The following is a 15492-nucleotide window of genomic DNA, read 5'->3' on the forward strand; positions in this document are numbered from 1 at the left end:
TTTTGCGGGAAATGAAATTTATGAGGCCGACTAGTTAACATATAATGTCATTCCAGCAATGATACAACACCCAAGTATAATGTCATTCCAGAGGCTGTGGCAGGGAGTTAGTGGGTATATAGACCCAATTAAACCAAGGGAGTGTTCTAGCACAACCCTCAGATTTTTTTCGCTGCAGGTGAGATTTGAACTCTCACCAACAGCCCAAGGGGAACTCAAGCCTCTCCCTGATGATGACCACTGAGCCATTGGCCTAATATTCAAAGAACGTTCAGGTATACATATATATATATATATATTAGTTACATCAAAATTATATGGTGTCATCTGATTTCTACATTTTGAAATTTTGCCATAGTGATAAAATTTAGACTATAAACCTCTTCCAATAGTTGCTATTGACAACCGTTTGTACCCTTACTCCCTCGAGGGCTTCAAGTGAAATTCAGTTTTGAAGCAGCAATGGTCATCAATGACTTAATACTGCGTAGGATCCATTCATAACAGGTGTAAAGCTTTGATAACAAATTGTAATTCACTGAACACAATTAGTACAATCTTGTAATGGGAGTATTAAAATCTTGTACTGTTCACCAAAGAAAAGTATATGTTGAATTTTTGTATTGTTGGCAAAATTCACGCTATAAAAAGTTTGGGGCAATTGCTTGTGACAATCGTCCTTGCCCTAAGCCCCACGTGACTCAACTCCGACTGCATGTTCAACCAAACTGAGGTCTCGAGGCAGTTTGCAATCCAGATTCAATTGCTTCTCTTCCAGTTCAATCTAAAGATTTCAAATTTTAAATTAAAAAAAATTTAAAAAGCACCAAATTTATAATTCATGGTTCAGATTGGGCAATGTATGAGTTGCAAATTGTCTAGTGCACTTACATCTATAGCACTACTAAGGCCCTATTGGATAACCCAATTCAACATTTAAATTTAATGAATTCAGATTTTAGCATGTTCAGACGTGTTTGATAATCAAAAATTAAACATCTGAACTAATTTAGTGGCACTGAATTTTCTAGGCAAACTTGCTTTCAAAATTAAGTGATAAGCTATTCATTTATCACTGAATGTGATATACACTCAAATCTATTAAATTTAATAATTAACAATTCAATATCTTAATGGATTCAAGATTTAGATTTCAATTTTATCAAACATACCCTAAGTCCATGGTCATGGAAAAATATCTAAGCTCATTTTTAGTTAAACCTAATATAGACGCAAAATGTAGAAATTTTTTTCTCCTTTTTTTTTGGGTCTCGCATTTCTTTGTTTGGGCCCATAAATTAAACTTATACAGTAATATTTTCTAATCTGGTCCGTATGGTTCAAGATTTGGGTACTCATCTGATTAGAGCACTTCAAACTTTTCATTTGTATTCTTGTAAAGGATATAAATTTTACATTTGTATTCCACAAGACACTGTTGCTAACTGGTTATAGGGATACAGTAGGATCTGGATCAGAATAAGACTGCTACAATGCATTGGCTTGATTCGGCGAAATACAGAGCCCAAACTAGAGAAAATACCATTCTAGATGAAGAAAGAAACTCCACCAGAGAATAGTGGATGGCGGAAATATACTTAGCATTGGACACTGTTATCGCGACAAGTTCCGCCAATGCTAATTTGTCAAAGAAGATTCAAGAACTGGGAGATACTCAAAAGCAAGCTCCAAAGGAAACAAACAGGATGAAAATTTAAATATTACTTCCCACACTCCACAGTTCATACAGGATATCAGCGTGCATATAACCATGTTATAGAATCGCAGGTCATACATTCTGAGGAAGAACTTTTTCCTATGAACTGAATAAAGAAAACAATAGAAGAAATCAAGCCCCTCAACTCACAAATCGTGTTCATACAACAAAATCCAAGGAGCTTAGGGACAGATGGCAAATCTAGTTGAGCCGTTGGCACAACTGCTTCAAAAGTACATATCCATGGGGAAGAACTTGCCCCAGAAATAAAAGCTACTACATAATTTCTTCTTTTCAAATTGATTGTCATCAAAATGGACATTTAAATCATAAACAGAACCATGCAGAATCTTTCTAAGAAATTTAGAGTTTTAAACAAGCCATCGGAGCAGCTATGCCTTTCATGCACTGCATCATATAACTGAAGCCTCAGATGCCTCACTTACCTTCAGTCATTCGGTCTAAGGAAATAGAGATCAGGAAACAAGCTGGCTGCTGCTCAGAAATAGAGCTGACCAATTTTCTTAACTACCATTCCCAATACCACGACAAGAGAGACTAAAATCTGTGCCTCTGACGTTTGCTGAAACGTATCTTCATACAAATCCTAAATCACGCTTGCTTTGGGATTTTAGCAAAACACCTATCCATCTTTACTTCATGGCATGCCTTCCATTTTTCACCATAGTGGTCAAAAGCAACAACAACTAATATAAAAAGTTCAACTAGTTATAAGTCATTTCATCATCTGCTCATTTACTTGTAACTCAGATGTCAAAACAGATTTGCACTACAAAGCTATATCGAGAAGCATATCTCTTACATTATAGAGGTCACTTACTTTAGTGCAACTGTTTCCAGTTACCTTAGTGACAAGTGAAGGCTTTGGGTGCAATTGCACATCATTCTCGGGTACAAAAGCTGCGTCATGGTCATAGGGCATTTTGACTTGAATTTGGTTTTCTTCATTTGTGCCATTTTTCCCCTCAGCCAAAGGAAAACCAAAAAGCCTGCAACTATTTTTGCACATGGAAACTGCAGTCTGGCCTCTTCTATGTGATGATTCATTTGGAAAAGCAGTGTCTGCATAACCCAAATTCCTATGGTCTTTCAAGAAACCAGAACTGGATCCATATACATCTTCCCTCCTAGAGCTACTCTCAGGAGAACACACGCTGATCCGCCTAATATACCTTTCAGAAGTATCAAATAAACCCCGGTTGCAAGCCTCTAACTTCTCCAAGTTACCACCACATGGTGCATCACGCACTTTAGAAACTGGATAGCTTGCTTGATGAAACATCATAACAGAAGATGGTGATGACAGCTGCCCTGATGGATTGGGAGGTTGAACATGAGTAGGATAACCCCGAATAGCAGACCATCTGTTCCCCTGGCCTGGGACCTGCACACCATTAAGTATAGAAGACCCACTACTTTCTAGCACAATATCAACAGCAGGCCCTCTTCCATATGATTGGTTCAGAATAGTTTCTTGACCTTGCAAGACCTGATTGAACTGAAAAGGTTCAACAAAGCTCACTTCGTGTGAAGCAAAAGAGTCTCCTTGCAGGGATTTAAGCTGATTTGGCACTACAGAAATCCTGGAATCTTTAGTATTGGGAAAAGATTTCATTTCTGATGGATGCTGACTCGAGGCATCAAAACCATCATATGGATTATTCAAACCTACAATTTCTTGACCTTGCAAGACCTTCTGCAACCTTATATCTCCATATTCTGATATTCCTGTTGCATCTGCACATGGCATGGATTCATTAGATCCTCCTTAGTTAAGTACTTATAAACAACAAAACAGTACAAGGGATGGCAGAGACCTCTGGCAACTGAATGTTCAGGTTTGGTCGTTAGCAAACCGGTCCTCGTCCTTTTTGTTCCCAGGGTCACTAAGCTGCTGTGACCAGAAACTATACCAGATGGCTCAATCTCCCAAGGGGACACTCGATTATGCCGAGACACCTCCATATCATCCCACCTAACCTGTAGAAACCAGCAAAGAATACGGATGAATCAATATCAGGATGTCAAAAAACTATCCCTCACACAAGAAAAGTTGACCCACTGACATGAAGACGAACACATGTACAAGCATTAAATCTCTTTACAGACAGAAGAAAAATAGATTATTGACCAATATCAGAACATGAATAAAGGGTTCCCTCTAGCAAATGGAGTCGCAATCTCAAACAACAGCAAAACTTGGAAATAACCTCTACCTCAGGCATAAAAGAAGAGCACTATTTAGTTTTCCAGGATGACAAACAAGACAAGCATATGAATCAGTACATGAGATTATGTTGAATCTGCATACATTCAAGGTGATGATTACCCAGAAGGATCGCAAGTATCAGAATTACCGAATTACAGGAGTATACATTTTGCATTTAAAAAACAGCTCACTTGGGCATAAGCAGGTTTATGAAGGTTCATACAAGTGCCACATCAAAAATTAACTATCAAACTACAGTTCATAATCCAGAAGTTTTAAACACATCGAAAATTTTCTGTTTTCTGTTTCTTTTAAAGGATACTAACCACAGTAAATATTGCCAATCTTTTGAACACATACAATATTGTATAGGCATGTAAACTCTCACAAGTATTGAATGGTTTGCCACCCACTGATACCTCTTGTATAACCAACCAAAAAAAAGGAAAAGCTTAATCCTAGTATATCGGAAGCCATGTATTTCACATCTCTGAAATGTGCAAACATCATGTTTGGTACCCTATTAACTTCACTTAATCTCAGGCCACTCTAGTTTTTACTTTTCTCAAACTCAATAATGCAAAATCCTCCGTATGCTTGACATCTGTTCATTTTCTTGCTTCGTCCCATCTTCAACAATATATTTAAGAATAAGTTATTTGGCAATTTCTAGACAGCAGCTGATGAAATAACTTCCATAAAGATGCTACAGTGCCTTTCTTTGCAATTTGAAGCAGCAACAACCTTGCATATGATTTCTAGCTGTTAGCAAGAGATTAGGTACCAACCAAAGGGATGGAAAACCTAGTCATCAAAAAGAAACTGTGCTACAGTTGCAAAACTAAAATTTCCCAAAATTCTTAATGTATAGGAAAAAAGTTAAAAACATTTTAAGTTTCTAACCTGTATGGAAAGACTACCAATTCAGATAAAACATAGACATTTTGTCAATTGAACTTCTTAAAAGTGGTAAAATGCATAATCTGGACATGCGCAAGCCATATTACCTAGGTAACAATTTACAGAAGTAAACCATAAAAGGAGAATCCAATGTTTAATTCATGTGGATCCTACGGTTGACAAATTTAAAATGCATATCTTGCAACAGTTTACAGCATGAAGAGACAAGGTGCAGGCCTCTAAAGCATCATTTGAATCAGAAACTCTCAAGCTAGCTAATAATAGAACATATAGCAATCAAATAAGATCATACCAATAGACACCTCCATCTTGAACCAGACCACCTAACAGGATCAGCATCACTTATCCCAACAATAAGTCCAGTGCACCTGCCATAGCAGTAATAATTAGTTGAGATAGTCTAAGCCTTTGAATCGTGCAATGTAGTTTCAAACCAACCTTCTCTCAGCTGCATCTTCTGTTTCAAAACGCATTTTAAATCTCATTCCCGCTGAAATAGAGTGTGCAACACTCTTTGAGAATCTTTGGTAAGGTACAATAAACTCTGATGAGCCAGCCCTACAATATGCAGGTGCAAAAGAGAAGACATTCTGGGATAAACAAACTGGAGAACACTATTCAGCTACATGCCACACTAAAAGAAATTTCAGACCAACAGTTACGAGTGTTTTTACTCAACACAAGAGTAAATGTTCCTGTGGATTTTTATCATCCAACCACAAAATTTCATGAAAACCTCCAACTAGTACAAGGAACTATATTGTTCAAGAAAATCGCCAAATTTAACTTTATTCTACTACTTTAAAGGGCACGCATACCATGAACGTTTCCAAAACTTAAATAAATACATTCGTGAAATGACAGTAGTAGAGTAAGGCAATGCCCTCACGAAAATCTTATTCCACATTACTATTTGTGTTTTTCAATTAAGGATGAAAACAAATGAAGTAAGATTTTCAAGCTAATCTGACAAATGCAATTATCAATATTTTGGGACAAGTTTTTAGCTTGCACAGAAAGACTAGGAAATGAAAATATCAAACATGCAGCTGATGGAATGAGACAAGTATATATTAAAATGGTGGAAGCAACTAAATTGAAGAAACTTTTGCTAGGAAATCAACTCAAACCATCTATGATTCATGTCCATCACTTCGATCAGAGAGCAGGCCAGTGGAACTGCTTGTGTAACATACCTTGGATTGTAACAGACATTGAAGACCCTTCTCGTGGTCACAGCATTGACCACAGAAATGATGCTGCTGGCATTGAACTGTTGGCTTGCAGTTGGAAATGTAGAACAACTTTTTAGCTGAGCAGCTCTTCGGATACCAAGCCTAAGTTCTCCATCACCACCCCTGACAGAAAAAGATAAAAAGCAAGCAGTTTTCATTTTTCTGACAAGAGATAGTATCTAGTACAAAGAAGGATAAACGACAAAAGCCAAAAAAATTCTTAGCATTTGGCACCTCAGAAAAAGAACAGCATCTCCAGAAACAAGCTTCTTCTTATTGACAAATGCACTCCAACCGGTTGTCAGTAAATGCCTTCGGGGCTGCCCTGTTCAAACAGAATTTCAGACCACAAAATTAAGCAAGCCATCTAGCATGCATTCTTTAAAATGTATTTGGATCCAGTTCCAATAAATGATCATTTCTACATACCCCGGTATATGTGCCGAAATTTCCACTCCATTCCATGCAGATCCTTAGCTACAAGCTCCTGAGAAGGCCTCTGTTGCTCATAATCCTAAAATTGAAACAAATATAAAGGGAAAACTCAAAAGTCAATCAAGATATGAGCGCGCATGTTTAGATATGTTTCAGTAAAACCGTTAAAATTTGCAGCTTAGTTTGGTAAGCAAAAATCATCGTGGTTACCAGAGGAGGGAAACAATCTTCAGCAGCTCGACGAGGGACAGAGAAACCCCCATGAGTGCTAGTATCTGAAGCAGTAAGGGTCTTGCAGAACATGTGGGGCGTCAGAGACTTTCCAGCGCCTTCAACATCTTCTTCAGTTTCTACTTCAACTTCCCCTTCCTTCCATTTATGCTCCATCTGCAGAAAAGGTAGCAAGATAGACAAAATTATTCCCCCCAACTGTCAAAAATGAAGAATACCAGCTACATTAGGAAGGAAAAGCAAATACTGTTTCTGACTTCATATAGAACCGTGAGACCACATCTCATGATGAAATTTTACCTTGAAGCAGAGCAACAAGTTCAATACAAAAACGCTTTCCGCTTGAGGATAGCAGGAGGAGAGTGGTTTACTCTTAAACGAAAAGCAAGTTGTATGAAATAGACGAGGATACTTCATTTGGCTCTAATTGGAACCATTGCCTTCCCCTTACAGAATTCATTGAAAAACAAATACTTGCATGACACTTAACTTGGTTTTCAAAACCAAAAGGGTATCTCAAACAGAGCCCAATTAAGCTGTACCATAACCACTTAAAAACAGAAGTTTTGCAGCGAACCAAACCTGGTAATCTGGAAGCAGAGAAACTTGTGCATACACCTCATCAGTAGTTGCCTCCGCCTATCCCAACAAACATTTTTCACAACATTATCACAAGCGTACAAGAATTTTCAAAAAGAAAATGCATAAATGCAGCAACTTACAACTGGAAGACCATAAATAGATTTTCACCTTTAAATAAAGAAGACAATACTACTAAAAAAAAAAGAAGAAGAAGAAGAAGAGAGCACACATTTCAATATATTCGACAAAAAATTACTGTACATGCATTTGTAAAAATAAAATAAAATAAAAGAGAGACTAAATTACATGGAGCTTGACATCGACGACGCGGCAGAAAATGTGAGGAGGAAGATCAATATTGGATAGAGAGAGCTGATCAGCGAGCTGCTCCAGGTGGCCCTGGGGCAAGTACACCACTCGGCTCCCTTTCTTCGGCAGCGAAATCAACGGCCCGGCACAAGCGTGCCATAGCTCCATACACACCGACTCCGAAGCAGAAGGCGTCATTTCACTTCCGTTGCCGTCGTCGTCGTTGTTCACCGTGTTCAAGTCAATTAATCCACACATCGTCTCCAACAACCCACAACCCTAACCAAAAAACAAAAAGGTTCAAAACACGACCGCAATTTAAACCAACTCATCCAGCTCTACATGAATATGCATCCAAAGACAGCTAGCTACGAAGAGAGAAAATCCAAGTGAGAGAGAGAGAGAGAGAGAGAGAGTGAAGAAGCTCCTGCTCACCTTTGTTAGTTGCTAGTTGCCAGCTAGCGAGAGGTAATCAACAGAAGTACGGAGTTATCAGCCCGCGCACTTAACGCATTGTTTTAAAAATAATAATAATAATAACATGACCCAGAGATGAGATGAGACTTGAGAGAAAGAGACCCAGCAAGATTTTTGTACTTTCTCTCTCTAGAAGAAAAAAAAAAACAAAATGGCTTTAGTTGAGTTTTTCCGTCCTTTTTCTACTTGTCGAAATTATACTCCGCCGGCATCAGCATGTCGCAAGGTATGGGACTTGTGAGTGAGGAGTAATGGACACAAATATACACGAATTATTTAGTGGAAATTCCTCATGATCTGATTATTTAACAGTAGCTGAGCTGGTGGTGGAGGTGGTGGTGGTGCAAGTGGCAGGAGGCAGCAGGTGCAGAAGACCAGCAACTGCCGCTACTAAGAGAGAGAGGAAAGCAGGAGAGAGAGAGAGAGAGAGAGTGTGTGTGTGTGTGTGAGAGAGAGAGAGAGAGAGAGATGGGGGGAAGGAAAAGGGAATAAAAGAAAAATTAGAAAAGGATGGAGGATTTTGTGAGAGCGAGATTGAGGGGAAGTGCGTACTATCGCCCTGTATTTTCGGGCGGATGTCTATTCTGTCCCCCTTCTCCTTCTACAATTTTCTCTCCTCACCCTTGTACACCCTTTTTTTTCTTTTCATTTCTTCTCACCCTTCTAATACCAGTTTTTCCAATCTCTCAATAATTTTAATTTTTTTTTGAGAAATAGTTATCAGCTATCCAAACAAATTTTTGAAAGCTTCCGATGAGTTTAGCAGCTAATTCTAAAATTTGTGCTCTTTTCAATAAAATTAGCTGCTAAATTTGTAATGATTCCTGTATCTCGTTTTTTTTTTTTTTTTAAAAAAAAACAATGATCTTTCTACCTTAAAAAATTTGGTGATAGATCGGTACAATTTTAAAAATATTTGGTGACTTTTTTTTATATATTTAAAATAAACTTTGCAGAGGCATCAGATATTTGCTTGCTGTATTTTTGTTATATTTGCAGTTACAAACGTAACATTAACATGATTATACTCTTTTTTTTTTTTGTTTAAAAAAAAGGAATCACTTTTGCTTAATTAAATGCATTCTAAAAAAATTTACATGTATATAACCTTATTAGTTTATTTTGATTAACTAGATTATTAGGTATAAAATGTTCACTTGAATTGCTATTTTAAAGAGTTTTGTAGAATAAAATTAAAAAAAAAAGATTGAAAAAGGTGTTCATCCGCACCATCAAAACTTTTCTTTAGAAAAATACAATCCAAAGACTTCTTTATCATGTTATCTTACAACGTCGCGTCACAAACAACAAATAGTATGACAGTATGGATCTCAAGATAGATATTTAATGGGATTAACTGCGAGGCTGTGCCGACTCCAGAGCTAATACGTGAACTCGTTTCGCCACCGTCCCCCCTCCTCATACAACCAGTATAAGATTTTCTTGTGCTGGGGGTCCCTCTTATCCTTTCTGTCATTATCTTCTCATGCATTTATGCTTATGGCCTTTTAGCCCGGAAAATGTGGGTTTAAGTGCCTATACATTTATGTTAAATATGAAAATCAAGCGATCAAAAATTTAATCAGGTTACCAATTACTTTCTTTATAGGGTTAGGACTGCAAGTCAACCAAATCAAGTAGAACTTGGATCTAATCGAATCAAATCTTAACTTAATTTTACCACACTCGAGTTCGAACTCGGCGAACTCTTACAATAAAACTCGAACTCGAGTTTAAAAAATAAAAAATAATTATTTTATTTTTAAAAAAATAAATAAAATAGTAATTTTTCTTAATAAATTATAAAATATTATGGATATATATGTAATTTTATTATTAAAATAAAAATAAAAAATATATAAAATCGAATTAATTCGCGATCTAACGAGTTAAGTATCTTTAAATTAATAATTAAGTTCGAGCTCGATTTGATCAGTTGGAGGTCGACTCCAACTACTCGCGAGTGGTTCAACTCATATGTAATCTTAGTTAAAAATATAAGTCATCGATATACTTTATATCTACCATAAAAGAAGCTAAAATGCGGCAACGGTAACATCCCCAGATTGTAGCCATGGAATTAATTCTACTAATTTGGTCTCGATATGGCCTTTGTACCTAAAGTTTCTTCCTAGACAGTTGTACTCTCGTTTCTAACAAATATATTAAAAGCTAATAATTCCAACTTCAAGAGAGCGCAAGGGTACTTGGCCTTGTCGAGTTACCATAATATTAAATCCTTTTCTTCCTTTTTCATGTGGATATTTTAAGAGGTATAGGGGTGGCATGTCATAAGACTAGTACTTAGCACGACAATTATTGGGAAATTGGTGGAAGGAATGCAAAACTCATGAATGCTGTAAATTGGGATATCATTTCATATTTACAACTACATATATTTAAACTTCCGCAAGAATTAATAAAAATCCCGTCCACCTCCCCTTTTAGGACTACATTGTCAATGCATATCTACCAAAGGAAAAATGCCAATTCTGATCCAGTATGTATTTTAGCAAATATGTGGTTCAAGATTTCGGCTGATGCCACCTTTCGCTGAGAGAATAACTTGAACAAAGGTGCTTTTGATATCTAAGGATTGCGTCTCACTTGCTCAACTTTTACCAAATGATGATGTTAAGATATTTGCTTCAGCCACACTCATGCACTGAAGTTGCCGATATTTTTTGGAATAATTTCAGAAACCTCAGCACTTAGTTTTTTTGAATTTTAAAAATTACACTTACCTTCCTTAATTTGATACTTTGGTAACTAAACCTTAAAATAAGGTCAAAAATTTAATGAATATTCTAAAATGCCCTTATTTTATAAAGTTTGATTCATTTTTCTAAACATTTGTAAAGTAATTTGACATGATTATTTTGAAAAAAAGACTCTCGAGTTTTTTCATACCAATATTTGTTATTTAATAATCAAATATAACAATAAATCTTTTGCTATGATAAGCTATTTTTATAGTATTTTATTGGGGATATAGATTATTTTTAAGATAGAGAATAAAGTGTTATATTGTGTTTTTTAAATTTATGGACTGTTTTTTAATAAAAGTTTATGGACTTGTTTAGTGATAGAACCACCATAGTTTGGTAGTGATTTTGAGCCATTTATTTTTAATTATTGTTATTTATTCTTGATTTTGATACAAAAAAAAAAAAGAGTTACAGAAAAATTGCATGATATTAAAAGTCATCAAAAAATTACTAGTTTAACGTTTGATCTGAATAGATATTAGCAACAATATTGATAGTTCTTCTATACTTCTAATGAAATACAAGAGAAATAAATAAGAATGAAAAAGGGAAAAATTATAAAATCCATCATTTGTATAAACATGACAACAAGAGACTTTTATTAAAATGTTAATTGTCATTTTAAATGGGTAAGGAAAGAAGGTATAATTTTTAAAACCATAAGGAAACCACATGAAATTATCAAAAATCTCAAGAGAGGTTTTTGAAATTATCCCATAATTTTTAGCATGGGATGGATGAAAACTTAAGAAGTGTGTGTGTGTGTGTGTGTGTGTGTGTGTGTGAAGGGGATGGAAATTGAATTCAAAACCTCTAAATCCCTTTTGTTTGCCTTGTCTTTTGGTTAGCATTTAATAGCCATTAATTTCAGAAAATTTATTCAACAACTTGAAAGAGCATATATTATGCTCCATGTTTAAAATGACGAACACAAAAACTATAAGAGGAAAAAGAAAAGTTTACAGCAAGTACTTTAAACAAAAATAAACTAGACGCAACATGCTAATTGAAACTAAAATAAAGAGCCTTGACAAATAAAAAAAAATTAACCTTAGATTCCCTCGGATCAATCCTAATGAATTCGGAGTACTATTACTTTACTAGAGAACCGAGATGGACAAAGTGTCTGTTGGACAAATAAAAAACAAAGGAGACCACAGATGAACTTTTTATGTAGGGGGAGACAGGATATGGCTGTGGCCCCCGAGGACGAAACAGGAGGGTATTAACTTCCGCACATAGTAATTATCATCATTCTGTTTTTTTTTGGGACCAAGAACTCATCATTATGGTTACCCTGTTGGTGAATTGTAGCTTCAAGATAAGGGTAGACTTGTCAATTCATACAAGGTAGGGACAAAATTCTCAATAGTGAAATTTTCTTTTTCTTTTTCTTTTATAGTAATGGCCGGGTACAATTCCTTTTATAAAGATGCCAATCTTTGATAAAGGCCAAGTCAATTTGGGAAACCAAGCAAAAGAGGTCTAGTAGCAATCTAGCTAATAGCTTGGTACACCTTGTTGCAGAGAGCCGGACATATGGGGGTTACAATTCACGGTCGCCAGGCCCATACTTTTAAGTTCTAACATATTCAGAGTTGCTTTCTCCTCCAAGTGGCGTTTGCTTAAGTCACTTTGAATCATTTTTAATAATCTAATTCACACCATAAATATGAAAAAAAAAATTTTAAAAAAGAAGTTAATGGATTTCTTTTGAACTAAGTTTGGTTATGTTATTGCCACGTTTCCCTCGTAAGTACTTTTACTTTCATGGTTGGCATCCCTTATTTTCATTTTGTAACGATCCAACACTACAATTTTAGTGTTAAGCAAGTCAATCGTTAGTTTAGCATTATGATTTCATAGTTCAACATGCATAAATACGTAATTTTGTTTTGAATTTTTAGCCAAGGAATGAAACCCTGCAATAAACACAAACTCATGGATATGTTCATCGCAATGATTCGGTTTGAACAATTCATTTATCAAGTATGAATATCGAGAATATTTGGATTGTATATTATGTGAGATTAGTAAAATTTATAATCTTATTTGAAGAATTTTTATTGATTAACAACTAAATAATGAACTTGAAGAATCAAGACCCTTTTATATATAATACTTTCTATCTTACCATCCAATCTAATCCAACGTGTTCCGTGGGCTTGTTTCATATTAGTTAACCTTAGCATATATTTTTAGGATTTTTGAAACACCTCTTCATCACGCGCTCCTCGTGAGCATGGTAAAAACCCTCCGTAAAGTGTTGACAGAAAATAGTGTGCTTAGATTGTAAATTATTTGAAATAATTTTATGAAAAAATGTATTATAACACATTTTTGATATGATGTATATGAGATAAAAAAATAATTGATATATGTGCTGATGATGATGATGCAAGAAAATCAGAGTGTATATAAATAATGTGTAATAATTTACTATCCAAACAGTTCGGTATAGAAGTAATAGGACAATTTGGCCTTTGTTGCCTTGCTTGGTTCTATTTTGAGATAGACCCACCCAACCAAGTCATGAAATCATCAGACCTATTTTACACATCAGTCAAAGACCAGTATGTCAGTCCATAATCTGTTGGTTAAGTCATTTACCTCCTTTATTCTAAAAAAAATAAAAAGTCATTTACCTCCTTCTTTTTTTTTTTTTTTTGTGTTTTGATTGCTTGAAAGTTCAACACTACCCTCGCCTCTTCATGCAAAACGCAGCACCTTCGTTCCAAACCGAGACAGACAGGTCCTTTCTTGGGAACAGAACGTCCCAAGTAAATCTCTTCTCCTTCTTTGGCTACTTGCGAAAACTTCACATTATCGTCTGTTTGTGTTTTTACTTTTTATCTTCAGGGTAAATCAGGGATCCGCAGTAAATCAGACAATCCAATAGAATCTTTTGCCAAATTTTATAGTCTTCTTGTTTTTGGAGTCGAGTAATATGTTGGCGAGTTTCCTAAACAGGAAACCAGTGAGCATTATTCCTCTTTTCTTGATCTGCATAAGCAATTGGAACTGGAGCTTCCTTCGCCATTACCCTATTTGGGTTCTTTGTATTTCTCTGAATATTTCTTAGTTCAACCCAAAAGTATCAATGAATGACCAATGAATCAAGAAGGCTAGACTTCCCAGTTCCCACGAAATGCTAAAGTTTGAAACTCCAGAAACATAGTGAACATCCTCGTATTGCAATAAAAGCTTCTTTAGAATTACTTTCTTGTGTTTGTCTCGCTTCCCCAGCAGCAGCAAGCCATGTCCGGTCCCTAGGCTGTTGTCTTGGTCTTTCTTATTTTGGGAGACTCACATCTCATGCATTTTGAAACCTACAAATCCGGTTTTGCATGTAAATATAAAGTTTGTTTGGATGAAGAACATTTGGGAAAAATTTTTTGGAATTAAACACGTTTTCCATGTATCCCATCAAAAAGAGCATTACAAGAACTAATCACTGCAAAACATAATCCCAAATACTTTATCAAGAGAGTCAAATTATTTATGGAATAATTTCAAGCCATGATTTGGACAAAAAAGCAAGAAAAATAACTAAAAGTTGTTTCTTTTAATATATTTTATCTGATAGAGGAATGATGAAGTTTAAGAAGCGGGAACAAGGAAGATGGATTTGGATTGAAAGCCTTTGAGTCTCGAGATCTCAACTTTACCCATTGAATCAATACCTTCTCCGCTAACTCAAAATATAGTTTACAATAAAGAATATGCTTGGATAGGAAAGTATGTTTGAAATAATTGCTATCCAAATCATATTTTTTTAACTTGCAAAAATCTCAAACAAACTTTCAAATATAAAACCTTCATGCTTCTTGTTTTCTTTTAAATTATCATTAATATAATCACATTTTTTGTACTAAAAAGTAAGACAATATAAGGGCAAATTTTAAAATGAGATCATATTCTCTCTCGAAAAATAAATTTTTAATATTATATTAAGAAATAAATTACACGTCTCACAAACAAAAAGCATAAAAGGTAAGGGAGACTTGTTCAAGTTCGAGAATATCAAATGACATAAAAGGTAAGGGAGCCTTGTTTGGATTGCTTGTTTCCGTTGGAAAATATTGTCGTTTTCCGTGATCACATTTCCCTATTAGCTTTTTCCCTCACATATATCAAATCGCTACAGTAATTTTTCCATGAAAAATGACGAAAAATGCAATCCAAACACAACCGAAGATTTCTAAAATTATCCCATTACATTTTCAGATTGAGCATCTCGTGTTGCAATGATCGTTAAGTTTACATGTTCCAACACTAGCATAGCATATCAAGTCCTACATGGTGTCAAAATATCTCCATAGAATGCTATGGCATTCATTCTCGGATAATTGCTGCATTCTCCCCAAAAATATATATATATATATATATATATAGAAAAGAAATGGTCCCAAGTTAATAATAAGGTATATAAGTAGAATATCTCTTTCGTAGGAATCAATAATGATCATGAACACCAATCCAGGTGCAGGTTCACGTGCACACTAGCTCCCAAAGTAATTACTTGAATTAGCTTTTGGCTAACGCTGGTAACATCATATTGTTCTGCAAATCATATAATTTAGCCCA

At 35.4% G+C, this 15492-nt stretch overlaps 1 protein-coding gene across 1 annotated transcript; it reads right to left on the reverse strand.

Annotated features, from left to right (window-relative positions):
- Positions 1-1842: 1842 nt before the first annotated feature.
- LOC113726086 (auxin response factor 3) lies at positions 1843-8627 on the reverse strand. The gene is made up of 11 exons (XM_027249602.2): positions 8096-8627; positions 7658-7939; positions 7352-7408; positions 6749-6925; positions 6533-6617; positions 6338-6428; positions 6065-6226; positions 5307-5426; positions 5161-5236; positions 3556-3718; positions 1843-3475 (listed from the first exon to the last, which is right to left on the reverse strand). The coding sequence occupies exons 2-11, from the start codon at positions 7916-7918 to the stop codon at positions 2508-2510; spliced, it is 2160 nt and encodes a 719-aa protein (XP_027105403.1). The 5' UTR covers positions 7919-7939; positions 8096-8627; the 3' UTR covers positions 1843-2507.
- Between the last annotated feature and the right edge of the window lie 6865 nt (positions 8628-15492).

The sequence above is a fragment of the Coffea arabica genome, chromosome 2c (assembly GCF_036785885.1).
Source record: "Coffea arabica cultivar ET-39 chromosome 2c, Coffea Arabica ET-39 HiFi, whole genome shotgun sequence".
Lineage (NCBI taxonomy): Eukaryota > Viridiplantae > Streptophyta > Magnoliopsida > Gentianales > Rubiaceae > Coffea > Coffea arabica.